The sequence below is a fragment of the Misgurnus anguillicaudatus genome, chromosome 24, assembly GCF_027580225.2.
Source record: "Misgurnus anguillicaudatus chromosome 24, ASM2758022v2, whole genome shotgun sequence".
NCBI lineage: Eukaryota > Metazoa > Chordata > Actinopteri > Cypriniformes > Cobitidae > Misgurnus > Misgurnus anguillicaudatus.
In genome coordinates this window covers 17,957,731-17,985,729 of record NC_073360.2, presented here as the reverse complement: position 1 = coordinate 17,985,729, position 27,999 = coordinate 17,957,731, and the positions used below count along the sequence as shown (strand labels likewise).

Here is a 27,999-nt window from a genome sequence, read left to right as displayed (position 1 = left end):
TTTCTAACAACAACTTTTTATTTAGGTTTACATATATTTAAAAAAAATATTACAAGCATCATAATTTTTTTTGTTGCAAAAGTTGCAAAAGCTGCTTTCGTGCATATCTTACTACATTGTAAACTTTTTTTCCCTTTCTAAGCTCATAGAACAAGATGCTTCTTACCTACTGGGTTAAATTGAAAGAAACAGAGCTGTTACTGGCTTACTGGTTATACATTTATCATACTTGACTACATTCTCACAACATAAGAAAGCGAAGCCATGTTGCTTTAACATCAAGTGGAAAGGGATGTCCGCATCCTGAATGATGTAGATTTGATTACCACGGAGACAACCATTCGAGATAAAAGCTGAACAGGCCAGTAACTATGCCAACAAATGTCATTTCGTGACGGAAGGATCCTGATACCACTAGAAATACACAGAAAAAAAGTGTTTACCCATAGAAATGTTTGTATAAGATCACTTTATTCAGTTCATGAGGATGTAAGGTGTATTGAATTCTTACATTTAGCGGTCAAAGGGCCACCTGAGAACGAAATTGAAAAACAAAGCATCAGTACCTTGAATCATATTGGCTCATATATAAAAGTAGTTTGAATGATGAGATTTTTCCTACTGTTTTCAGATCTGGTCATGATTGGTCCAGAGGAAACTGTAGCGACGTCACTCGAGTTAACTGGCTGTTGTATTTCTCTCTTTCTTACACATTTCTGTAAAACAAGAAAGATCTGATGATATACAAGCGCAAACACGTGCGTGCTGAAAAATATCTCAGTGCCACCTAATAAAATGTTTGGGAATTGGCATCGGGTGTGTGTCGTGCATTATTAGATACCGGAATCAAGGAGGCGCAAGTGGAGTTCTCACAGAGACGTGTAATACAATGCAGATAGAAAGTAGAGACAGACAGGTTCTTATGTTCCACAAAGCGGAAAGCCTCAAAGGAGAACTGAGCTTCCTGAGCTATCCCGTTCCTGTCGATCCTTGTCTGAGGATCGCGAGTACACCTATGGACAACAATAGATGCGATTCTGGGTTAAAATATTGAATATTTTAACTCACATTTTTGGTAAAAAAGAAAGTGCTGTGTCTCATTGGATAAAGGGGATGACCTCATGTTTTGCTTTACTTACAGTATTTTCTGAAAAACAAAATCCATGAATGTTGGTCTTTTTGGAAATTGTATGATTTTTTGGATAAATGTTAGCTTAGCGTAGCGTAGCGGAGGTTCTACCAGGAAACTTGAATGTTACGTCATTCATTTCACAAGGCGCAATCAATCACCCTGAGAGTATATAAGGCTTGTACTCATCTGTCTTTGCGTTCGCAGATCCTGATGCCAGCATTTACAACCCACCCTCCCTACCACCATCACCAGGTCGGTTCCGTCCATACTTGAGGGGGATTAGATTCTGGCCTGTCTTCATCTTCAGACAGGATCCGCAAGAATCCGTGACCCCCGGATTTGAACTATGGTCGGGGCCTACGCCAAAGAACTATACTGTGTTACATTCCAACCTTGGTTGCTAACTACTGTTAAATAAACGCATATCAATTCTTAACCTATCTTCGAGTCTTTCTGGTAGAACCTAGATTGTCGGTGGTTCTCAAACTGGGTTTTTATAAAATAAATACATTTATCATAAATTCTGTGTAATTAAATCTCAGAAAAATAAGGCTACAGTACTAACCAACGTTTTGTTAAAGGTGCAGTGTGTAATTTTTAGAAGGATCTCTTGACAGAAATGCAAAATTATATACAAAACTATTATCAGGGGTGTATAATGACCTTTCATAATGAACCGTTATGTGTTTATTACCTTAGAATGAGACATTTTTATCTACACTCTTAAAACGAATGTGTTAAATTAACACATCTTGTGTCTAGTTAAGGACAACACACCTAGTGTGTTGTCCTTAATTTAACACATCTCTGTGTTATTTTTAGAACAACACACTTTGTGTTGTTTTAAAACATCTTGTGTTGTCCCTTTTATTTATATGAACTCTAAATCAGCACGAAATGACACATAATGTGTTAAAATTAACACATAATGTGTTAAATAGTTTAACACAAAGCAATGTGTTAAAATTAACACACCCTGGATGCAAATATTTGACAAATAAAAATGTTGCAACATATGCGATTACACGGGAGACCTAAAGTGTCTTCCTAACTGGTTTTCTTCATTGCAAAAAGAACTCACCCAACGAAAAGATCATAGGAGGAGCTGCTGGTTGGATACGGGCTTGTTGTGGCGTAGCATCGGTCCAGTAGCACATTGAACCTTGAATTGCACAATTGAACGGATTTTAATTCATTGAAATTCAGTAATCAGCGATGTGAATGTTCATTGCTGCAGCACTTACTTATTTGTGAGATTTGTTGCCTTGACCTGGACGTATATTCGGGTTTTCAACTGCAGTCCGTTTACTGGTACCTGGAGTTTACTAGTGTAGTTGACATTCTTAAAAAGGTATATAAAGAAAGGCATAAGTGAAATTGTATTGTACTTCACTTTTTGTTTCTATGTTATTTGGTTTTCAGACACCAGGAGAACATCCTTACACTGAACAGATTCATGCTTAAAGTACTGACGAAGGTACCATTGTTGTCCTTTATAGCAACACTTACTCCTGACCTGTTCATGAGGAAAAAATCTTTTATTATTTTTATGATCAATGTCATCATGATCAAACTACTAACTAGATTGGGTCCATACTCACACACTGAGCTGGGTGTTGTTCACTACATACTGCAGTGGATACATGCATGAAAACTGGTACATGAGTTGTTGCCTGTAAGTGATAGTGCTGATGCTGGGATCCCAGGCATTGATTAATCCGGAGATATTAACAGACTGGACTTGGGAGAAGTCTGAAAATATGCCAGTACCCGTCTGACTTGTGATCTAACCAACGACGAAAACACAGATCGTTGGGAATTCTCTCTGTGAGTCTGCATGTATTGGTAAAAAAGTATTGATTTAAAGTTAAAAACGCTTACATTCATATTGATGCCGCAGAGAGCCAGTGACTCCTGAGAGATTGAGAAGTTGAAATTTAAAACAGGAGGATTTGCTGACCAGTCTGCTACTCCGAAGCAAGCCGGGATGTTGAACTTTCCATTGAGGGCCATTAGAGATTCATTGTATCCCCCAAAGTACATTGGACACAGCAGAACTTTTAGGTACATATAATCGGTTCCACACGTCACTGAAATGTCAGCATTTTCTGAAATATATACACATTCTGTTACATACACTGCCCCATACATCGATTTGAATCAAATACTTTTAAAGATCTTGTTTTCCAGTAAAATATCTATACACGTGCCCCCCTAGGTTTTTTGAGCCAAATGGATTTTGCATGCAACCTCAAAATCAAAGAAGCGTCCATTAATCTGTTACTTGTCTTTTAGTCTGTTTAATATGCACAATATTATCAATTCTGTCCTGGATCCTTGTCACTTTTCAGAGATTTTCGCCATTTTGACAGTGTTTTGATCGTGTTACATTACTTTACTCTGGCGTCATCAGCGTCTGAGCGCGCTCACGAGCTTTGCTGTTGCTGCTGCATTTGACGGAATTAAAACGTGTAAGAAACGGTCACAACATTTCCAAACCCCAGTACGGTAATGTGCAGTTAACCTCCTCTGTGTAGAAAATGTATGGTTTGAAAATGTGACAGTCTCGACGTTATATTAGTAGAGATTTCTAGATTCATCTTTGGTAGCAACGCCGAAGTTCGCCAGAGTTAATGGGGGCGAGGAATCACACATGCTCACATATGAGGTAAAATTTAATGCAAAAATCCCTTCCTCTAATAATTTTATCTAAACATATTTTTTAAAATCATTATTGAACATTTAAATTTACATTAATTTCATAGGACAATGCAGTTGTTGTGCAAAATGCATTAATGACACAATTAAACAAGTCATTAAACAAAACGTAAATAAACAAAACATGCCGTTTCAGATGTAAATATGATGCAAATATGTCATTATTCCGATAGTATTTGATATAAAAGTTAGTCAACACTCTTATTTTGGAGGCACAAATTTCTGTGAACTGTGCCCCCCTTAAAAATTGGTTCATGGTCTTGCTTTTACAGAACAAAATGTAATATGAAAAAGACATCTCTAATAAAACATGTCTATGTTGTATACTGCTAAATAAGTTTTTGTTAATGTAATCATCACCTTGAACTTTACTCAATTTAGTTTGATTTTAAAAATAATTGTGCTTCTCTAGTAAATAGTTTTAGAATGTTTAGATATTTTAACTGGAAAGCAAGAACAAATAATAAAAGAAAAATATTTTTTACAGTATGTATACACTGCAAAAAAATGATTTTCAAGAAAAAAATTCTTAGTATTTATTGTCTTGTTTTCAGTAAAAATATAAAAAAATTCTTAAATTAAGATACTTTTTCTTGATTAGCAAAATGACCCAAAAACAACTAAATTCAAGAAAAATTCAATAAAAATTTGCTTACCCCATTGGCAGATTTTTTTGGCTTGTTTTATGCACAAAATCACTTAAATTTGATATTTTTGGTCTAAAAACTAGACTTATTTATTTCGTTTCGCTCATCAAGAAAAAACATCTTAATTGAAGATTTTTTCTATATTTTTTACTGAAAACAAGACGAAATACTAAGGTTTTTTTCTTGAAAATCATTTTTTGCAGTGTAAGTTCATTCATTATGTATCAAATGAAAGTATAACTTGTTTATAATCAATGATTTGGACACTGCACTAACCTGCCGGTTTGAAGGAATTACTAGCAAGACATGTTACCAAATTATTCTGAGCTTCACATTGTGGAAAGAGCCCAGCAAAACATATCAGCAGGGCTAACTTTATCATCTCGATACAAGCGAAGATGAAGCTCTAGAAGAGACAAACCAAAGACAAGCATTAAAGAAATGATACCGTAATTTATTTCAGGAAATTATTATACAGTAGCAAAATTCTAAAAAATAAAATATACTTCACCTTGTGTGTGCAGAAACTCTCAGATGACAAGCTGACGAGTAACTTCACCTCGCTTTAATGCAGATGTTTTTCAGATTCAGTATTTATACAGAAGAGATGGGTGTGTGAGCCAACATTACAAAGACCAGAGCAACACGAGACTCGTTGCTGATCGCTGCACTGATAGCTTTCCAGATCTGGTAGTTAAGTTTACAAAACAACGTTTTCATCATTATTAGTGATTAAACAGAGAACTCCCAAGACAATATCTGAAACTTGAGCATGTACACTGAAGTATCTCACACTTTCATCAAAAGAGTCTCATTAAGATATATTTCTAGGAAACTTTAGGCAGTTATTGTAGCTTTAATAACCTTAAACGCTTACCAATATATATTTACAGTATATGTAAATATATTATTGTAAATATATAAAAAAATGTATTATTAAGTTTATAAAAATTGGATGAATAATTTTAGCTTTTTCGAGTAAAATCTTAAGATCTAGATTACCTTAATCCTGAACAGCATAAAGTTAATTTAAATAATTTAAAGTTGACTGCAATATTAATGTATATAACAGTTATCTTTATGAGTATTATGTCAGAAAATGTTCACAACTTTATAGACTGTTTTAAAAGAATATTTGGTGGGTGCAGTCACTTTGTTGTTGCCAGTGTGTTAAAGAAAGGTGTTGATCACTTTTCACAAGTTTAGAGATAGAATTTCTTTTTATGAATTTTTTTTTAGTTACTGGTTTCATTAAAATTGTACACAAATAGTTCCACTATTAGGACAGGACATTCCCGAGATGAAATCAAACACCTGGGTTCCTAAACGCGTCAAAGAGTTTTAAGGGTTGTTGAAATATACATAGATATAAAAACAGTAAAGGGGATTCCTTTTGTTTCCAGAACAATGACTCTTAAGAGCTCTGTCCTTAACAGTTACCTGTATGCTATATTTACTTAAGTACTTGACTGATAACTATTTCCAAAAGCTGGAAACATGTTTCTATGAATAGACAGCATGTTTGCCTATTTTTCTTTTTCTAGGTCAGGAACAAAAGGTATTGTCAATAATACTTTACAAAAACATTCTTCTGTTTTCTGAATTAACCTTTATTTTGTTGAAAATGTCACATCCCGCTGGATTTGAAATTACCAACTGATCGGCTTTGTCAGTATCCAACAGGGTGTGTCCATCTGCTTTGCCCTTTCTTTAAATTAAACTCATCACACCCTCCATACAATCCCTGCATCTCTTTTATAAGACAGTGGGCTTTGACCCAGTTACAGTTTCCACCTTGGTTTTCATGGATTGGTGTCAGTGTACAGTATGCATGCATGTCAACATTGGGATTTAAAAAAGGGAAATTTCCCAAACCACTTTCATTACTATGCAAGGGAATGGATGGGTACACTGCAAAAATGACTTTCTTACTTAGTATTGTTGTGTTGATTTCAGTTTACCTATCTAACAATTCTTAATCAAGGTATATTTTCTTGATGAGCAAAATGACCTAAGAAAATAATTAGCAAGGAAGAATAACAAGGAAGAAACTTTTCAATGATGTACATGTGCCTGCTCCACTATAAATCTCATAATCTGGGTGGCACAGTGGGTAGCACTGTTGCCTCACAGCAAGAAGGTCTCCGGGTTCAAGCACCGGCTAGATCAAATGGCCTTTCTGTGTGAATTTTGCTTGTTCTCCCTGTGTAAGCATGGGTTTACTCCGTTTTCCTCCCACAGGCCAAAAACATGCAAGTTAGGTGAATTGAAAATACCAAATTGCCCCTCCCCAACCTCTGTGAATGAAATAACCAGTTCTAGACACGAATATATAGCCATAAATGTTGGAATGATGTGAAGAATAAATAAATAAAGAAAGATAAATCCCATAATCATAAAGCATGGCTGTATGCACAGGACACTGCCTATACGTATTTCCACTTAAGTATCTGTCAGTCGCCTAGTCCTCCATATATCCACCAAACGCCACATGGGCAGTCGTGGCAGATTAGGAAGTTGGGCTTGTAACCCAAGAGTTGCTGATTTGAGTCTCATGGTCGGGAAAAGCACCTGTCCCCCATCTCGGGGCGCTGCAATGATGGCTGCCCACTGCTCTGTGTGTGTGTTCACGACTTGCAGATGGGTAAATGCAAGTTCAGATTATGAGTTACAATAAATTGGTCATTATGTCACTTTCACATTTGGGTTAAGACAAATCAGTGTCATGGGAGACAGCTACAGCAAACCCATAAGAAATAAAAAACAAAGCATCTAAGTGCATTCAATGCATTTTATCAGTAAGTGTGAGCTCAGTTAATTGAACTGGTAATGCTTTACATTAAGGTTGTATTTGTTAACATTAGTTAATGCATTAGTTAACATGATCTAACAATAAACATCTAAAAATCTGACTTTGTCCATGTTTAAGTGCTATAATTGGGTCCCCAGTGCTTGTATTAACCTAGAACATGTGAAAAAGATCAACACAGTAACTTAGTTTTGGTAAACCATTCTCTGCAAGCATGTAAAAAATAGTTCATTGAAATTTGGCTCCCCTTGTGATGTCAGAAGGGGATAATACTGCCCCTTAATCTGCGCTATCCAACCACAGCAATGATATTTAGTGCAGAGATAAACTCTGGGAATTGGAAATTAACTAGTATCTGGTGCAGAGCATCTTTCTCTATCTGAGATTAATGTTTGTCTGTGCATTGTCCTCGATAAATGAAGAAATAAATAAAAATAAATAAAATAAACTTGTTTGCATTTAAAAGGACACACCCAAAACGGCAAAATTTTGCTCATACATACCAAGTGGCATTTTAAACATGCTATAATAAATTATCTATATGGTATTTTGAGCTAAAACCTCACATACATACAGTACTCTGAGTCTGGAGACACCAAAGATTTATTTGACATCTTAAAAAAGTCTTGTGAAATACCTCCTTTAATTTCAGTGTTTACTAATAAATTTTTTTAATTCAAAAGTTGTAACTGTTAACATTAGTTAATGCACTATGAACTAACATAAATAATTGGCATAAACAAACATTAATAAATGTCAGAAAGCGGTATTGTACTTTAAAAATATTTGTTGCCTTAATTTTTTTGTTGAATCAACTGAGATTTACAAGTCATTTTAACTTAATATCATTTATCTTAACAAGAGATAAGTTGCTACAACTTATAAAATTAAGCTGACTTCTCTCAACTATATTTTATAGGTTATAACAACTCATATAGTCAAGAAAAATAACAGCAAGTTAAAATGACTTGTAAATCTCAGTTGATTCAACAAAAGGCAGCAAAGATTACAGTGTGCTTATTGTTAGTATATGTTAGCTAATACATGTACTATGTTAACAAATACAACCTTATTGTAAAGTAACACAATAAAACCATTTAAGCTACAGGAACACCTAATGTGTAAAAGCCTTGTGTAGTACTTGAATTGAATGCCTTTATTGTCATTGCATGAGACATGCAATATTTAGTGTCTTAAAGAATAACAGACTGTTTCAACATCACACAAAACAACATACAATAAATAAATAAATATATTAACATAAAATCTTAAGACCAATGTGCCAAATTCTTTCTAAAATTATTAAAATGACTATAAAGGAATTGAAATGAAGGGGAGGGAATTCAGTTTTCGGATGGCAGTTGGATTAAAACTATTCCTGAATCTAGATGTGTGCGGTTGTTTAGAGCTCTATAGCGTCAGATGGCAGTAAGGCAAACAGATCATGGAAGGGAAGCGTAATGTCCATAATAATTGTAGCCTACCAGATTTATTTTGGCACCAAAGCCTATAGATGTCTTCAAGAGGGGGCAACGAAAGTGTAATGATCTTTTGAGAGGTTGTAGTGACCCTCTGCAGTGCAGTTCTTTCAGCAGCTGAACAGTTCCCATACCAAGCTGAGATGTAGTATGTTAAAATATTTTCTACTGTACAATGGTAGGACTTTATTAGTCCAGCATAGAGGTGGACCTTTTTTTTAGAGTTCTAAGAAAATAAAGTCTCTGTTGGGCCTTTTTAAACAGAGCAGCAGTGTTAACAGTCCATTAAAGATCTTCACTAACATGGATACCAAGGAACTTAAAAATTTGTACTCTCTCAATCTCCTCCCCTCTTATAACCAGAGGGCCTATCGTGTCGCCAAAAGTGTATTACCAGCTCTTTTGTCTTGTTTATATTAAGAGACAGGTTATGATCTGCCCACAACTAGCTCATCCACCTCATCTATAAGCGTCCTTGCTGCCATTTGAGATAAGCCCCACCACTGTTGGTGCCAAATTTTTACCAAAGCTGTATAGAGGATGCATATCCTTAGTAAAAATACAGAGTTTATCTTTTAAATTGCTTAGCATTTAACATTTACTCATGTGACCAGAACAAGTTTTGTTTGAAACTGAACTTTTAGAATTAAAAGTAAAATGTTGGAATGTTCCTGAACTCTCTGGATCGAGACATTCCTGATTCGTGGAACAATCATGCGACACTGCGCAGATCATTCTGTGTATGTCATCAAACTATCGCGATAGTGATTCGAAAGCACACATTTTGAAAAGTTCTCGCGGTATTCTGACGTATCAGACCTATCGATATGCGCAGCGTCGCATTAAATTGAACACGCGTATTCTGTTGTTTTATAGGCTGGCGTTCTCCCTTTATGAACGCCTCAGCGGCTTTGCAATGTGATTGGCTGCTCCGCTTGTTTTAGGTTCTGGACTGTTCTGAGGAAAGAGCTTAACAGCAGCACATCGTTTGTGAGGAGAGCTAGTGTCTGCAGTAAGTGCGCACATACCAGAGAGAAGAGACAAGCTGCTACATAACAGCTGATTGACACACGTACGCGAGGAGCTGGTGAGAATTATTAAAATGTTCTTAAGTTAAACATATTGTCTATTTTGTTTGTATAGTTCTTTACCTCGTCTGTTATTAAGCTACGCGCAAAAATATTTGAATTAACTGACAAGCGTCGTGCAACTCGTGCAGGCTTGGTTAAATGTCCTAAGCAATCGTTAACGTGCACTGAATGTTAATATTTAATGAAACGTTGTCAAAATATTAGGCAAGAGTGTGAGCTCGTGCACGATGCGGGTTTAAGGAATGTTCTGAATGGCCTACTGTAGATGGATCCAGAACAAGACACTCCCAATTTTAGTTGGAAATGCTTACGGAAATGCGCATGTTACATAATTTCTCTGAAGCAACATTAACTTGTCCCAGCAGAGACAGAGTTTTATAACTTTATTATTAATCACACAAAAAAACACATATTGATTTAGCTTTTTTCCTAAACTGTTTTAATTTTTGTTATTTATACACACACACACACACACACACACACACACACACACACACACACACACACACACACACACACACACACACACACACACACACACACACACACACAAAACGGGATCCATTTAATAGTTGAGCTATTGGATGCATGTAGACAACAAAATTACCCAAATTTCACTCTGATGAATGTTTTTTAAAGTAACCGTTCACAGAATACCTATCATAATTTTCTCACCCTCACTACATATGACTTCTTTTCCTCAGATGAACACAAAAATAGTTTCATTAAATAAAAATGAAAAAGCAAACTCTTCCTAGCTTTGTAATGACATTAAATGGTGGTTACCCGTTTCTGGAGCAACAAAAAGTACATCCATCAATGATAAAAGTCATTTGTGACTTCAGTTGGTTATTACACATTTTCTGAATAAAAAAAAAACCTTTTTGAACGAAAACCATTAATATTTTATATAGTAACTGATCCGTCGTGTTAATGTAAACCTACACATTGAAGGATCTACTTTCAATATGGCGGCACAGTGATAACTTTGAATCTCACTGGTTGTTGCAAATCATGTGGCTTATGAAAACTAGTCACCCAAGACAATTTAATATAACTCGATTTTTTCTTAATTCAGATTAAGAAAAATTATTTTATAATTTATAATATAGATAGAGCTGTCACGATTATAAAATTTGGCTGACGGTTAATTGCCTAATAAATTGTGGCGATTATTACGATTAATTTCCTGTTTTAGAGCTTTGACGATTATGACGATTTAATTCTCATACATTTTTTGTTTGTTCATTAAATAATTTTCACACATTGTTGTGATTCTTTAAATTAAATCTTTTGCAAAGTTTATCTGGCAGTAAATATTATAACAAACATTAAAAAGTAATGTGATACGGTCTCGTTTATACAGGCGCTGCAGCTCCCCCTTGTGTTTTTTAGAGAGATGTGCAATCATTGCGGTGATCGGAAATCACGCGATGAGGTCAAACAATTGCGATGAGACGATATTTAATCATTTTGACAGCCCTAAATTAAAAAAAAAATTAAACTATAACTAGGGATGGAAAACAAACTATTCCTATTTGGAAAGTTACATACATATACACTTATGAATATTACTAACTTAACTACCTTAATATTTGTTTGCATTCAGCTAAAACCATGTCAAAGGGACCAGCAGTTGGCATTGACCTGGGGACTACCTACTCCTGTGTGGGGGTCTTTCAGCACGGCAAAGTTGAAATCATTGCCAATGATCAGGGTAACAGGACCACACCCAGTTATGTAGCATTTACAGACACAGAGAGGCTGATTGGAGATGCTGCCAAAAATCAAGTAGCAATGAACCCCACCAATACAGTTTTTGGTAAGAAATCCCGTTATGCATACAGTGTCTTTTTATCTATTCTTGTTACGTTTAAGTTCAATACGAATATCAGTGTAGTTGCTGAGTTTGCCTTATGTTTTGTAGATGCAAAACGTCTGATTGGCCGGAGGTTTGATGACACTGTTGTGCAGGGCGACATGAAGCACTGGCCATTCACAGTTACCAATGACAATTCCCGCCCCAAAGTTCAAGTTGAATACAAAGGGGAGACCAAAGCCTTTTACCCAGAGGAGATTTCTTCAATGGTCCTTACAAAAATGAAGGAAATTGCAGAGGCATATCTTGGCAAAGTGAGTGCTTTTGTAAGGTAAAAGAAAATGGGCAAATATACAAATACAGTAAATCTATTATTGCTTTAATGGCACTGGGAAACTGTACCACATGTTGCTGTTACTCAGATCTAAATCTGTTGACACAATCAACCTGTCAACATGACAGTGTATTATTAGAGCATGAATAAGGCTTGCGGTATGAATGTTGCTTGTTTAAACAACACACCCAGAGCAGTAAAGACGAAATATCCTTGACTGAAGTACACTTAAAGTTGAATGTAAAGAGGACACAATGCAACGTTTTATTAAACTTGCAAAACTGTTGTTCACAGACTGTCACAAATGCCGTTATTACCGTACCTGCTTACTTCAATGACTCTCAACGCCAGGCCACAAAGGATGCTGGGACCATCTCTGGCCTTAACGTTCTGCGAATTATAAATGAGCCCACTGCTGCTGCCATTGCTTACGGCCTGGATAAGAAAGTGAGAGTTTTTAAACAGTATTAACTGAGTAACGGTTAAAACCGAGCAGCAACTTAAGTTGAATTGATTTATATTTCTTCCAGGTTGGTTCTGAGAGAAATGTCTTGATCTTTGATCTTGGAGGTGGCACTTTTGATGTATCCATCCTTACTATTGAGGATGGCATCTTTGAGGTCAAGTCTACAGCCGGAGACACTCATCTTGGTGGTGAAGACTTTGACAGTCGCATGGTCAACCATTTCATCTCCGAGTTCAAGCGCAAATACAAGAAGGACATCAGCGACAATAAGAGGGCCGTTCGCCGTCTTCGCACAGCCTGTGAAAGGGCGAAACGCACCCTGTCCTCCAGCACTCAGGCCAGCATTGAGATCGACTCTCTTTATGAAGGAATTGACTTCTATACTTCCATCACCAGGGCTCGTTTCGAAGAGCTAAATGCCGATCTCTTCCGCGGTACACTGGATCCGGTAGAGAAGTCCCTCCGTGATGCCAAACTGGACAAGTCTCAGGTTCATGACATTGTCCTCGTTGGAGGGTCCACCCGTATCCCGAAGATCCAAAAGCTCCTACAGGATTTCTTCAATGGGAAGGAACTGAATAAGAGCATCAATCCGGACGAGGCTGTTGCTTATGGAGCAGGTAATCAGAATGAGGATCATTCTGATGCTTCGTGATTTAATGTAGAGTGCTATAAACGGCATATTTCCTCCTTTGCAGCTGTCCAGGCAGCCATTTTATCTGGAGACAAATCTGAGAACGTCCAAGACCTGTTGCTCCTGGATGTTACCCCTCTGTCCCTTGGTATTGAAACTGCTGGTGGTGTTATGACCATCCTGATCAAACGTAACACTACCATCCCAACCAAACAAACACAGACCTTCACCACTTACTCAGACAACCAGCCTGGTGTCCTCATTCAGGTAAGGATATGATGTGTTAATTTTTTGTTTCTCATTTAGTCGCATCTATCAGCAAGGTTCATGGGTTCATTGCGTTCAGGTGTACGAGGGCGAGAGAGCCATGACTAAGGACAACAACTTGCTTGGAAAGTTTGAGCTGACCGGCATCCCTCCAGCTCCTCGTGGCGTCCCACAGATAGAAGTCACCTTTGACATCGATGCCAACGGCATCATGAACGTGTCCGCTGTGGACAAGAGTACCGGCAAGGAAAACAAGATCACTATTACAAATGATAAAGGTACCAATCTCTGACCTCTTGAGTGTCAAACATCAAAAATAAAAAATCCTAATCAGTGGCCCAAATACTTTCAGGTCGTCTAAGCAAGGAGGACATTGAGCGCATGGTCCAGGAAGCCGAGAAGTACAAGGCCGAGGATGATGTCCAAAGAGAAAAAGTTTCTGCTAAAAATGGCCTTGAATCCTACGCCTTCAATATGAAGTCAACGGTTGAGGATGAGAAGCTCAAAGGCAAGATCAGTGACGAGGACAAGCAGAAGATCCTCGACAAGTGCAATGAGGTCGTAAGCTGGCTGGACAAAAACCAGGTATGGCCTGATGTTGTGCTTATTTTTTATGACCTGTGTGTTTTATTAGACCTCACTTGTAACCTGCCATTTCTAATCAGACTGCTGAAAAGGAGGAGTTTGAGCATCAGCAGAAGGAGCTAGAGAAGGTGTGCAATCCTATCATCACCAAGCTGTACCAGAGTGCCGGTGGAATGCCGGAAGGAATGCCCGGAGGCTTCCCGGGAGCAGGAGCTGCCCCTGGTGGAGGAGGATCCTCTGGACCAACCATTGAGGAAGTTGATTAATTCATTATAAGAAAGTTTCACGTTGTGTGGAGCACCTTACTGTGTTGTGTTGTCTTTGGAGCACTTTAATGCATTGCATTGTTTATCCCTGGCATGTTTGTAAAATCTCAAACCTTGAATTGTGAGTTCACGAGCACTTAAAAGCAGAATCGAGCAAAATGTTAATAAGTTTATGTTAAAGATTTATATTGAAAAGGCTGCTTGTGCATCATTCTGTGTCTAACCTTGACAATAAAGGTTCCTGTGTTCACTGTGTAAATGTTGTGTGTGCTCTTTTTAAATGTGTTAAAATTAAATCTTTTGCAGTATATGTCCACTGTTTATATACATATTGTATATAAATACATATAAACATATTTAAATATTATCTATATTTTGCCCTAAGTAAATATTTAAGTAAGGGCTAATGTATAGGCAGCCGGTTGTTATATCAGAAATAAGCCCCAACAGTGGGATCCGGACAGGACCTAAAGCAAAGGGTCTTGTAGCACACTGAAGGGCCTTATTTTGTGATAAAATTGATTGCCTGTACATTATATTGTTTATAACACTGCTATTTAACTCATAGGTAAGGTAAAAAAAAACATTGATTCGAACTCTTATTTGCACATTTTTAACAAATGCTGACCTTCTAGGAGGAAAATCTGTTTTTTTTTCGGTTTTAATGGGGACATTTTACAAAACTTTTTTAAGATGTCAAATAAATCTTTAGTGTGTCTAGAGTATGTATGTGAAGTTCTAGCTCAAAGGCAGTGCCGTGGTTGGATAGTGCAGATTAAGGGGCGGTATTATCACCTTCTGACATCACAAAGGGAGGCAAATTTCAATGACCTATTTTTTCACATACTTGCAGAGAATGGTTTACCAAAACTAAGTTACTGGGTTGATCTTTTTCACATTTTATAGGTTAATAGAAGCACTGGGGACTCAATTATAGTACTTAAACATGGAAAATGATTTTCATGATATGTCCCCTTTAAAGAAAACATTCAAATTTCACGAACACACTCTTTGTAAATATAATGTCATATGTGTACTAAAATACATTTATTTAATTTTTGTGTAATATTAAACTGTACCTGTCAAAATGATTTGTAGCATCCGTGTGTTACTAGATTTAAGCAGCTGTTATCTGGGAATAACAAACATGCAAATGTCGCAACTGGACAATTAGAATCAAGCATTACAAATAAATATACATAATCATCTTATATTTGTGTATACTTCTTTGTGTAGGCAAGGATGTCATAAAAGAAGCCAAACCTTTTTAATTAATCATTTAATCACTGTAAATGAAAACAATAAATGGCAGATCTAAAATGAGAGGACCAGGGGGGACATGATGCTTCAAACTGAATGGATCAAGATAGGAGGATTAAAATGCATCAGCGTGGCATGGGACCTCTGGGTTGACGCATCCGATAAGCGCACATATAGAAAATCCCTGCACAGAAAGACAAAAAATGTTACAGAGCAATTGTCCTTATTACTGAGACACACTGAACATTGTGGGGTGGTTTCCTGGACAGGGTTTATCCTAGTCCCAAACTAAAATGTATGTTTAAGATACTTTAATTTCAAAACACCTTGCACTGACATATTTACACATATATCAGTGCCATTGTTTTGTCTCAAGCTGCTCACCAGTATAGTTTTTGTAAGGTTTGTGTGTAAAAACTTCTTAAATGTCCTAAAATAACTAATGCCTAGTCCTGGATTAATCTAAACCCTGTCTGGAACATCATGTTGTATTGTTATTATATTTGCCCCTTTTTAATTGAATATTTTGGCTTTTTACTATACCGGAAAAGAAGGTGAGCACCACAGACACCCATCCCATTATGTACGACCAAGAAAACCTCCAATTCCCATAACGTTTTCCATAGTAGTTCACCGTCATCCCAGTGTAGACAGCCATGGCCAACAGCACGAAGCAGCCTATACAAATTAGCAAATGTTTTTTATTTCAATTCTAAATTCAATCTTAATCTGCCTATTCATTCACATTACGCAAAGAGTTCTTACATGAAATCAAGTAGAGAATTCCTGCAGTGAAGGTTTTGTCAAACCCATCAAAAGAGTAATTCATGAAAGCCATTATACCAACGATGAGGCCGAAGAAACACGCCAAGATAGCCAGAATCATGAATGCCCGGGTAGCATCCCAATATGCTGTTCACAAAACATAACCATTGTGATTGTACATTATGCCGTATCTAATGTTATTTGTGTAGAACCATGTAATTTTTTGGTGTGCTTACCGATGCTGTCTGTGTGTGTCATGCATTTTCCAGGTACACAGTAGCGCCACAGACCTTGATTCATGTAACTACTGGCCTGGCGGTACTGCATCCAGTAATCAGTCGCAGTGGAGATCACCAGGAGTATGTTCCCCACCCCGGCACAAAACAATCCACCACCCATAAAGCTGTACATCTTCCACCTACAGACAAACTATGGATCAAAAGAATAAATTAAAGGGATAGTTCACATTAAAATGAAAATTTTTTCATCATTTACTCATCCTCATGTTGTTCTAAACCTGTATGAATTTCTTTTTTCTGATGAACACAAAAGAAGATATTTTGAAAAATGAAATACACAGCAGATAGACTTCCATAGTAGGAATAAAAAATATGATGGAATTTAAGGTCTACCGTCAACTGTGTGCTTACCATCATTTATCAAAATATTTTCTTCATCATTTATCACAATACTTCCAACATATTTTTTTCCTATACAGAAGTCAATGGACACTATCTGCTGTGTGTTTACCATCATTTCTCAAAATATCTTCTTTTGTGTTCATCAGAAAAAAGAAATTCATACAAGTTTAGAACAAATTATTACTTTTTTACATTTAATAAGGTATTTTTAGTTTTACCACCACGCTCTTTCTAAAATGGGCTTTGTCAGGCTGTATTGTTCCATAAAGCAGTGGTTCTCAAACTTTTTCAGTGTGCCTCTCCAAAGAAAATGTATAACAACTTAATTAAATAAAACATATAAAATTATACCATGGAGTGTTGTTTAGTGGCCTTATTTTTCTGAGGTGTAATTACACAGACTTTACGTTAATGTACTGGCACAAAATTCAGTGTTTTTTGTGTCTTGAGCACAAATGTCTTTTTTGTGTCAATATAAATAGTTTTTCATGTCCATTGCACAACTTTCTTTTTTGTGTCATTTTATGTATTGTTTTGTCATAGTTTTCTTCCTATTTTCTTACCATTGTCGCTTGGGGTTAGAATCACTTACTGTTAGATTTTTAGACATCCTAACCCAAACCCCAAATCTAACCCCAAGTGACAATGATTTAAAAGTAGGGAAAAAAATGAGAAAACGATACATAAAATGACACGAAAAAGAAAGTTGTGCCACGGACACGAAAAACTAGAAATTCGTGGCATGGACACAAATAAATTAATAATTTTTTGCGTGACACGACTTTCCATGAGATCATGTTGCCCTGGCACAATCTCGTGGACCCTAGTTTGAGAATCACTGCCATAAAGTTCCTTTAACATCCACCTTTGTATTGCACAGAAGTGGAAACAATTTTTACAAACCATAAACATGTAAAAACAAAGAAAACTGTGAACCTTTGATAATCAAATATAATTCATTTGTGGCATCTAAAGAAAACTTATTTTTAAGAGTGCAGTAAAACAAAGCGGTATAATTTTGTGAATTATGTAGTTACCTTTGAGATGGTAAAATTTCCTTGTAATCTTTACAATAATGTATTGTAGCTTAATTGTTTAACATTCATTACACTGTAAAAAGTTGGATCAACTTAAAAAATCACTTCAAAACTTATATTTTTTAGTTGAAAAAGTTTTTAAAAATTTTAGGTGTTACCAATTGAAGAATTTGATCCAACTTTTCACTTTTTACAGTGTATAGGTTCGTAGGACTCCTAAATACTTAAAATTTCACTTCTTTTATGTTAAGTTTAAAGCACTTTAGAATAAATTTTTCTTGTATGAATACAAATGGATGATCTTGACAAGAGTATTTAACAAAAAACAACAAAAAAACATACATAGCATTGAAACCACAAGAATTTCCTGTCCCCAATAATTAAACCAACATATAATATGTTAAAAAAACCTACCTGTTTTTCCAGAAAATGTTATCGGATTGAATAGTGTAAAGCTTAATTATGCCACGGCAGGCAGATTTCCATGAACTATTGGCTGGAGTTTTTTGTCAGGGCACAAGAGCTGACTGGAGGACAATAGAGATGTGAGCACAGCAGCCAATCACAGAGACCAAATGAGTGCTTGAGAGAATTTGCTGAAAATACAAAACTATTTAACACTAGTTTGTTTCACTAGTACTGATGACAAAGTACTTTCAATTGACAATGTAGAAACATCTCTGCAAACTTAACAGCAACACGACAAGCTTTTTTAGGAATTGTAAAACATTATTTTTTCTTTTGCTATCTTTCTGCAAAGGATATACATGTGACAAAAAGTGCAAATAAAAAATAGCTTAAAGCAGCTTTTGCTATCATTTTTATATGATTCCTAATTCAGATGTAAAACTTCAGTGGATGATTATATAATTGCAGGTACATTTAAAGTCCAAAATTAGTTTGTCATGGATCATGAGATACATGTTACAGGCCATAACAATATTTAATGTAAAAATGTAAATGAAAAAATAGTTGAAAATCATGATTTAATGCAGCCTGAACAGCGTTGACAGTATGTAACAGAACTGTCTGGCAGTCATACTTTATTCAATGACTTACAATAGCAAGTTAGTGAGATGTCATCCACATCCATTCTGTAGATAAAATGATTTCTGTCTAACAGACAAACCAAAACAGCAAAATTCTGCTGTACTGGTATATTGTAGACCAGTGGTTCTCAAACTGGGGGCCGGGTCCCCCAGGGGGGCTGCGAGATGGTGCCAGGGGGGCCCCAGTTTTATGACATTTTATAAAATACATTAATTGATCATGAATTCTGTGTAATTAAACCTAAAAAATTATAAGCCAACTAACCAACAGCACTACTAGGTATCATTTAATATGTTTTGTTTAATTAAAATATTACATTTTAGAACTGTTTTTGTCATAAATTTTCTGTCGGGGGGGCCGCAAAAGAATGCACCGTACACAAGGGGGGCCGCACGCTGAAAAAGTTTGAGAACCACTGTTGTAGACAATTCTCCTACTGAACATTGAACAGTGTTATTATTCATTCATTCGTGTTGTCAAATATGATACTTGACCTACTACTGTACATTTCCACTGATGGACTCTTATCTTTAGAAGTGGGCCATTAATGAAATTTAGAGAGTCTGAATGCAAGTGTTTTAAGTGGACTACTAAAAGGTTAAGAATCCATTGTTTTTCCTGAAAGCTCACGCTGACTTAAATGCCACTTACAGCCATCATATTTAAGTAATGCAGTGGTCTAAAAATAGAAAGTAATGTTCAGATAAAAATAGATTGTATCTACTCACAGGAACTAAAAAATATCAGTTCTCTGCTGGAGAGTGAATACTGTATAACAGCAGATGAAATCAAAACCTTAAATGATCATTTATTATTTACACACAGAGATAATTTAGGAATAGAGAGAACATGTACAATATGAACATGTTTATGTTTGTATTTGTGAAGTATTAAAGAACCATATCATGTATAAACAAGGCTTTAATTCATGTCACTTTGTTGTGCAATAATGTACAGCACTGTGCAAAAGTCTTAGGCCACCATGCTACCATTAGATTTGTTGGTTTTGTAATGTTATAGTGATCATATATACTTATTTCTCTGTCTTTTTATTAGAATACAACCAGAAAATACAGGAAATGTGTATGTAGTATTAAAAACTGTATAAAAGTGTAAGCTGAAGTGTCAAGTATTTAGGGTAAACTCCTCTTCCACTTGCGAGATAGCAGGAAACTGCAGGATCTCTTAAACCTAAATAAAATTAAATCCTAATCCTAATCGAATGACTTCAGGACTTCAGTCTCCAAAAAAAAGCTCAAGATGTGTTTCGTGCCAAGAGAGGTCACACTAGATACTGACTGATGCCTATAGAAGACATTTAGTTCTGAAAATGGTTTTGTTTTTAATTTTGTGTACATGGGTGATTCTCACGAAAACTTGGTTTTAAACATGTCAAGCATGAAAATGTAAAAATTGCTTAAATTTACTTTTTTTCCCACCAGACATTGAAAAACAAAGTCTGGAGTAAATGGGAACATTAATTTAAAAACTTTTACTTATCATTTAACACTTTTTGTAACATAATTTAAAAAATTAGTCCTAAAAAATCTCATTACCGCAACAGTCAGAAAACATCAACACTGACATATTTTCAAAATGACATGACAAACCTGAAAGAACATAATTTGGAGATTCTGCACATGCATTTAAAATCAAAGTATTATGCTTCTATTAATTAAATAAACATTTAATAAGCATCGGTTGCGGTAATGATAATCAAAATGTCGTGTAAGCATTCTGACAAGACAATATTTCAAATTAACTGTAAAAAAATGATCTTACCTGGTAGCCATCTTGAAGTAACTGGTCCATGTGCTTGGTCACTCAAAATCAAAATGTATTCAAATTCTGTATGTGTGCTTAAACTGTTCTCAAAAAGTGTTGCGGAGGATGAGAACATCAGGCATGGACACATCATTTTCCTAATTTTTCTTCATTATTATTATACATGACTATTCAGTAAATATTTTTTCTGTCATCTAAAGTAGTCTAGCAAAACATCCATTTATTTTTTTCTTAATATTTTTGTGTTAATTTGATTAAATTACAACTTAACGCATGTTCAAACACAGCCGGACACATTGCGGTAATGAGAATTTCAGCAGAAAATTAGATAAAATGTACAATTATAAATTCTTATGTTGAAATCACACATTGTGCAAGGTAGAACACAGTATTGTGTTAATTCTGATGTTTTTTAATGTTACTATATTACACATTTTAAAGCTAAAATCATTAGTGCCGTGGTGTTTCAATGGTTTCGTGAGAATCACCCACATATTTCCTGTATTTTATGTTTGTATCTTAAAAAAGAATGAAAAATAAATATGGATACACATTAAAACTTTGCTAAAGCAAGAAAGCTGGTACTGGTGGCCTAAGATTTTTGCACAGTACTGTAAGAACAGATGTTTCTGAAGGTCCATTGCAAACACATACAGCTGATGAAAATCAATGATGCACCATGTATAAAAATGAATGATGAGATTTTTAAAGTCTTGCTCAGGTTTAAAACATCATTATTATTTCTGAGCATGTGATTGTGCACTGCACCATCACCAGCAGAGGGAGACTTCAAGCTAGACTATCTCCACACAAAAAGACAACCTGAACCAGCCAGGGATTTTCTTGCAAATAGGTAAATAAATAATCTTAAATGGAAATAATATATTGCAAAGTGCCATTACAACATCCTTTCAGTAGACCAATGTGACACAATAGTTAGTACAATTACAGCCTTGTGTGCAACACAGAAAACAGATTGTATAGTAATTCAGGAGATCATTATGCAGTATTAACTTACTTTTCTCAATTATACAAGCTCTGTTTTCTCTGTTGTGCATCATGGTTGTCTGTTCCCAAGGGTAAAGACTTGTAAGACATCCTAAGTGTTGAAAGAGAAGCATTTTGACATCATTCATTACAGGCCTGCAGCCTAATGACGCAACAAGAGCTAAAATTAGGTCTGAATGCTTTCTGAGGTGCTGAAACCTTCATTTAATGACTCCAGGTTTATTTCAAAGTACCAAGAGACTTGTGGAAAACAATGCAGTGTTGCAGATTCATTAGGCCAAACGTCAGCGTGGATCTGTGCTGCCTGTCTGCTAATCGGCTAATTAGATTTGTGCTCATCGAAGATTTACAGCTGAAACAATGACTGTGAGCAAAAGAGCTTACGCTGCATTTTAGAATTGGCACACAAACACTGCACAGGCAAGCAGCTGTAAAATAAAGCAATGACGGAGGAGAAATTTGGTGGAAACTAGAATTTTCGGTGAGGAATTATAAAATCGAAAGTTTCAGAACTCAAAACTTCTTTTTTATTTCAAAAACAGACTTTGTATCAGTATGATGTCATTGTAAAATGAAAGAAGAATATCCACATCTAGTTTATTGATTAATGCTGTGTTTGCATCTCTCCCACCTCTCATTACATGCCCAAATCAATGGGTGGGGCTGAAGGGGAAATTATGTATGCCTCAGAGAAATATAAGACATGCAATGTTTTTGCATTGCCTGCTCAGCGAACCTGAGGAAAGCGTATTTTACGGCAGATTTGTTTTTAACGATACATAAATGGATGCTTTAGGCTTTTCATAGAGACTGAAAGTTAAAGATTATACTCTGTTGACTATATTGGATGCAGCATTAATGTTGCAAAACACAGTTTCGGGGGGGACAATCATGATTTTTTTTAATTAATTGAAGCAATTAATTAAATAGAGAGATGAGAATTTATTTATTTGTATAATCTTAATATTTTAATTAGTAGACTGAGGCTAATAATTTTAAATAATTTAACCATATTTTAAAAAATGAAGCTGCACTCTTTCCATTATCTTAAAGTATTGCAGTACCCTTGTTTGCCAGTAGGTGCCCCCCAACACAAACGCAAAACTCCTATTTGGTTTGAATATTTGGTTTGAATTTTACCATAAATTTATGCATAAATCTTTCACAGTTGGCAAATGTTTCAACTAGATAAACAACTTTCTCTGGCATCTTCATTTAAATACTATTATTTAATATCTGCCTTACAATACATAAGGAATACAAATGATTAATAGTCATGGTGTCGCAGACCAGAGTATTTTTTGTTTTAACTCTTTCGCCGCCATTGATGAGATATCTCGTCAAGTAAGAGAAAACGCTTACCCGCCAATAAGGAGATTTTCCATCTTTCGGCAATACCGCTATTATCCACCAGGTGGCGCCCTTCCGCAACTTATACAACCCGGAAGTAGCGCCTCACGTGAAAGAGAAAGAACTCCGTGTATGTTTTAAAGATCGCTCTGCATATGATCTCTATCAAAAGTCCTTCGCAAAAATGGAATTATCTCAGCTTTTTGCTCAAAATTTGGTGTTTTTGAAGAAACCTACCCATGTTTGAGAGGTGATTACAACAAGAGAACTAATGAAGGTAGGATGAAACGTTTTTTTTTTTGTTTGAAAGCAGAGGGTCTGTTCTTTCATCTGATATATTGTTTGTTTATATATTTAAAGAAGAACATTTTCTGGAAGGCATTAAACTTTTGTGAAAATCATAAAAAATGCTGGCGCTGGCTGGCAACTTTTTTAAAAAACGCTGGCGGGGAAAGAGTTAAGGTAAAGGTTCATTGTAATGGTCGAGGTGTTGACATTTTTTCGATAAGCAAAACTGTAGGCCAATCAAAAAAAATGTAGTCATGACACCTTTAAATATGTCTAAGAGTTGTTTATATTTTTATTAACCCTTGCATGTTATAACCACGATTGGTCTGTGACTCAAGTTGACACTGTTAAGACTCAACTGTGAGAATCTCACCGTACTGTCATGTTTTTGTGTTTTGACCATCTGCTTTGAACTCAGTCAACTCTGATCATGGTTAGTCACCATGTATAGAATAAAAAACATTGAAATAAAGCTGCTAAAATGGTTCTTTGCAGTGAAAAGATTTTTACTATTTCTTTCTATATTTTTAAAGTCTGTGAAAAAAATGTATTACTACAAAAAAGAAAAGTTTTGTTGATATTACAAACTGCCTAGGTTTCACATTCATAGCTGTGAATGATCAGAAATGTATTTTTCTCAACAAATAGTACATTCTGACTGCAGAAATGGATGATCTGAAAACATTAGCTTAGCTTTTCTACTTTTACTATAAAGTGACAAACCAACCGGTTGGTAGAGCACATTTTTGAAAAATTATTAAAAACATACTAATGTTTTTTCATGGCACCAAGTAACATAGTTTTGTAAAGTTAGGGCTCTTACAGTGTAATATGTCAAAAAAAAAAAAAAAAAAACAAGAGCATGGCAGGAGTTATTTCTTTGTCTCTGACATCCATCTAAGATGAAATGTTGTGACAAGTGCTGTTGATTGACACTGATATCTATTCGATTTTTGGCATAACATACCTCAAGCAAATGGTAGAGATGGCTCAATCAGCTTAGGTACTCCTCTCCATAAAATATAATGACCAAAAATGTGCTCAACCATTTGGTTGAGGGGAAGTTAAAGGGTGAAAGGTCCTTTATGAAACCTTGATCATCAAGACCATTTTAAGAACTTTTATTTTTAAGAGTGCACCACTAGGTGGAGAAAGATCCTCAGGGTTTAAAGTTCTCATCTACATTTCAATTGCATCAGGTATTGAATTTATCTCATCATATGCAGCTCAGCTCCAACACAGAGACAGATTTTACTCATCTATCAATATACAGACTAACAAATAATTTTGAAACAGTGTGCTAAATATTTATATTTTAAGAACAAATGAGACAAAGTAACATTTATTTTTTCACTTTCGAGTTATTAAAAAGTTATAGCATATCACATTTTTCATGGTCACAAATTGCAATCTACACTTCTGAGAGGTATTTCTTTCCATTAGACAATCATCGGAAACAGGCCTTGCTGTCTACAATCTACAATATAATAACTGAAACAGGAAATTAATAATTTAGGAGACTATTTCCCAATTCATCATAATGGGGGATTGAGGACAACAATATAAATCTCTAACTCATTAAAGTGACAATTCACCCAAAAATGTATTCTGTTAAATACAAAAGAAGATGTTTGATAAATAATGGTAACCACACACTTGGAAAACAATCGACTACTATGGCAGTCAATGGGAACAGTCAACTGTGTTGTTACCATAATTTATCAAAACATTTTTTAAAGGCGGGGTGCATGATCTCTGAAAGCCAATGTTGACATTTTAAATCACCTAAACAAACACGCCCCTACCACAATAAAATTTGGACCTTAATTTGATAGACCCGCCCCACATATATGCAACCCAGGCAACGATGTTGGTTAGTAGACACGCCCCTTACTGCTGATTGGCTACAAGTGTGTTTTGGTAGTCAGCCCGACTCACTTTTCCAAAGTGTTTTTCAAAAATCATGCACCACACACTTGGAAAACAATTGACTACTATGGCAGAATAACAGAATAAAGAAACTCACACAGGTTACAACTACATGTGAGTAAATCATGACAGAATTTTAATTTTTGGGAGAACTCTCTCTTTAAGGCACATAAATACAAACATTTACCAAACATTAATAATAATGCCTTTTTCCATAAATGATCTGGATTTTTATTACTGCATGCTTCACGTTTTAGTTTCTGCACTTCTAGCAAATGCTCATCCACATTCAGTCAGTGGTCTCTTACAGCAGTGGTTCCCAAACTTTTTCAGCGTGCGGCCCCCCTTGTGTACAGTGCATGTTTTTGCGGCCCCCCGAAAGAAAATTTATGACAAAAACTGTTTTAAAATTAAATATTTTAATTAAACAAAATATATTAAACAAAATATATAAAATGTACCTAGTAGTGCTGTTGGTTAGTTGGCTTATTATTTTTTAGGTTTAATTACTCAGAATTCATGATAAATGAATGTATTTTATAAAATGTCATAAAACTGGGGCCCCCCTGGCACCATCTCGCGGCCCCCAGTTTGAAAACCACTGTCCTACAGTATGTTCTCGTAATAAACCATAAAAAACTTCCTCAATCCTGAGTGCACCATTAATGTTGCTTTACTCTCACCAATCAATGCATAGCCTTTTAAATGCCTGCCATGTCTTGCAAGACAAGCTCAATTTCAATCACCAACTGTCCTGGTGACTCTTGGCTTTCAACATAAATTGAGTTTATTTTCAATAAGTGAAGTGAAACTATATGAGACTATACAAACACTGTGATGATGACCCATATTTAACTGAACCGCCCAGTTTCCCCCACACGTATCCCAGCAACGGCCCAGTCTACACTAGAATACATTTTCAATCTTTCCTTTCTAAACCCAAAATGGGTTGAGATTTAATTAAGCCAGCGCCTGTTTGCTGCCTTATTTCTAATGTGCATCAGCGAACAAGAAGATGAGTTGGGTCGCACTTGGAGAGTACTGACAGAGATCAGGATCTTGTTTGTTAAAATCTCAAAATGATCTTCTGCGGAGTTGAAGGACTCGGGTGAACCAGCACACGCATTTCTCGCATTTCTCCGCTATCTCTTTGATTTCCCATCTCGCTTTAACAGGGCCGTAGCTAATGTGCACAAAACGGGCGTGATGTATTCATTAAACAAATCGTGAAGTGCCTTGCCATTTCTGCACTTGTTTCTAAGCGACTGAAATTCAGATTTGAGTGCTTTTGACAGCTGTGTTGATTCTCTTACTTATGTTGGTGATGTTAAACTGCAAATATGTTTTGGTTTGGAAGAAAAACTGCAGCTTGTTATGCAACTGTGATACTAAAATAACAATGTTTTAAGAGGGTGAACTCAATTTACGGAGAGAATTATTCAATTAATGGTTTGTTGCGTCTGACAGGATTCCCACACCTTAGTTAACTTCAAATTCAAGGACCTTTCAAGGACTTTCAGGTCCCTCAAATTCAAGGACTAAATGTGGGGACACATTTCAAGTGAGAGCAAGGTTACATCGTGTTACCTTTTAAGATAAATTGTTACAATTTCCTTTCGAGGGAACTCGCGCTGTGTCACTGCGGTGACACTTTGGGGACGTCTCCAGGGGGAAGTGCCTCGAATGTGTATATGAAATTCAAGCAATGGTGAGGCTTAACGACAAAGACAGGGTGACGTGGGAGCCAGGAAGTATATCGCTATCTGAAATATTGCCAAAGGCAGCGTTACAGGGACGCAGGAAGTATGGCAAGGGAGATGCAGCGTCTCATCCCCTTCTCAGGGAACAACAGTTACATACGTAACCCTGGAGGTTTTCATGTGTCAAACACAAAAAAAAGCATTTTGGTATGAATCAACATTCACATACAGAAGATATAAGCATTTAAATCGAACAGTTTAGCACGTGTGCTTAAAAGTCTAGAATTTTTATGATATTATTCTACACTACACAGGAAATAATATGGATTTTTTCCAGAAAACTTCTTAGATCAAAGCACTTCCAATGACCTGTATCTATGTATGTATATTTTCAAAAACTGCCCAGGGCCTTGAATTCTTCCCCCTAGATTCACAAACTTTCAAGGATTTCAAGGACCCGTGGGAACTCTGGTCTGAAACTTAAGAGGATCTTTTTCAACTGTTAAAAACATGATGAAATATATACTTTGTGTTATCATTAACTGTGCAGTGTGTGGCTTTTAAAAGGATCTCTTGAAACTCAATATACATAACTATATTATCAGTGGTGTATAAAGATCTTATAGACCAGTTCAAATGATGTAAACAACACTGGTCCAGAAACACTTCCTGTTACAGTTTGTGAAAGTTATTTTTTTATTTCACATATATTATTATCTTTAAGATGTTTGATTAACTTCAGTTTATTCAGGTTTATATGTTCTGTTGGTTTATTTTATCCCAACGTTTATCTAGTGTTAAAAAACGGAAACAGGAAGTGCTTCTGGACCAGTGTTGTTTACATCTATTGAAATGGTCTATATAATGAACTGTATTGTTTTAATTAACTTAGAATGAACCGTTTTTATCTACATACACCGCGGGTCCCTTTTTACATGAA

General features: G+C 35.8%; 3 protein-coding genes across 4 annotated transcripts; 1 reads left to right on the top strand and 2 right to left on the bottom strand.

The window, feature by feature from the left end:
* Positions 1-5: 5 nt before the first annotated feature.
* On the bottom strand, positions 6-6,926 carry LOC129437340 (zona pellucida-like domain-containing protein 1). The gene is made up of 11 exons (XM_055195480.2): positions 5,009-6,926; positions 4,774-4,903; positions 3,014-3,240; positions 2,734-2,918; positions 2,576-2,648; positions 2,377-2,474; positions 2,214-2,294; positions 842-1,013; positions 623-716; positions 512-532; positions 6-414 (listed from the first exon to the last, which is right to left on the bottom strand). Exons 2-11 carry the CDS (start codon positions 4,877-4,879, stop codon positions 323-325), a joined length of 1,149 nt encoding a protein of 382 aa, XP_055051455.2. The 5' UTR covers positions 4,880-4,903; positions 5,009-6,926; the 3' UTR covers positions 6-322.
* A 2,714-nt stretch (positions 6,927-9,640) lies between these two features.
* hspa8b (heat shock protein family A (Hsp70) member 8b) lies at positions 9,641-14,505 on the top strand. 2 transcript variants are annotated; one of them, XM_055196298.2, is made up of 9 exons: positions 9,647-9,871; positions 11,485-11,697; positions 11,803-12,008; positions 12,323-12,475; positions 12,559-13,114; positions 13,193-13,395; positions 13,475-13,673; positions 13,748-13,980; positions 14,061-14,505. In XM_055196298.2, exons 2-9 carry the CDS (start codon positions 11,493-11,495, stop codon positions 14,244-14,246), a joined length of 1,941 nt encoding a protein of 646 aa, XP_055052273.1. In that variant the 5' UTR covers positions 9,647-9,871; positions 11,485-11,492; the 3' UTR covers positions 14,247-14,505. The 2 variants fall into 2 exon arrangements, with proteins under 2 accessions (XP_055052272.1, XP_055052273.1); XM_055196297.2 differs by having other exon boundaries at positions 9,641-9,871; positions 11,485-12,008.
* A 1,002-nt stretch (positions 14,506-15,507) lies between these two features.
* lim2.3 (lens intrinsic membrane protein 2.3) lies at positions 15,508-22,648 on the bottom strand. The gene is made up of 6 exons (XM_073862587.1): positions 21,803-22,648; positions 18,364-18,545; positions 16,508-16,700; positions 16,272-16,418; positions 16,050-16,184; positions 15,508-15,690 (listed from the first exon to the last, which is right to left on the bottom strand). The coding sequence occupies exons 3-6, from the start codon at positions 16,680-16,682 to the stop codon at positions 15,632-15,634; spliced, it is 516 nt and encodes a 171-aa protein (XP_073718688.1). The 5' UTR covers positions 16,683-16,700; positions 18,364-18,545; positions 21,803-22,648; the 3' UTR covers positions 15,508-15,631.
* Between the last annotated feature and the right edge of the window lie 5,351 nt (positions 22,649-27,999).

Coding starts and splice junctions, on each gene's coding strand:
- lim2.3 (XM_073862587.1), bottom strand. CDS start 16,682: ATGTACAGCTTTATGGGTGGTGGATTGTTTTGTGCCGGGGTGGGGAAC. Junction 16,185..16,271: donor AATTCTCTACTTGATTTCAT/GTAAGAACTCTT, acceptor TAATTTGTATAG/GCTGCTTCGTGCTGTTGGCC. Junction 15,691..16,049: donor GGTGCTCACCTTCTTTTCCG/GTATAGTAAAAA, acceptor CTTTCTGTGCAG/GGATTTTCTATATGTGCGCT.
- LOC129437340 (XM_055195480.2), bottom strand. CDS start 4,879: ATGATAAAGTTAGCCCTGCTGATATGTTTTGCTGGGCTCTTTCCACAA. Junction 2,919..3,013: donor TCTGCGGCATCAATATGAAT/GTAAGCGTTTTT, acceptor GTCGTTGGTTAG/ATCACAAGTCAGACGGGTAC. Junction 2,295..2,376: donor GCAACAAATCTCACAAATAA/GTAAGTGCTGCA, acceptor GTGCAATTCAAG/GTTCAATGTGCTACTGGACC.
- hspa8b (XM_055196297.2), top strand. CDS start 11,493: ATGTCAAAGGGACCAGCAGTTGGCATTGACCTGGGGACTACCTACTCC. Junction 13,674..13,747: donor CACTATTACAAATGATAAAG/GTACCAATCTCT, acceptor AAATACTTTCAG/GTCGTCTAAGCAAGGAGGAC. Junction 13,981..14,060: donor GCTGGCTGGACAAAAACCAG/GTATGGCCTGAT, acceptor ATTTCTAATCAG/ACTGCTGAAAAGGAGGAGTT.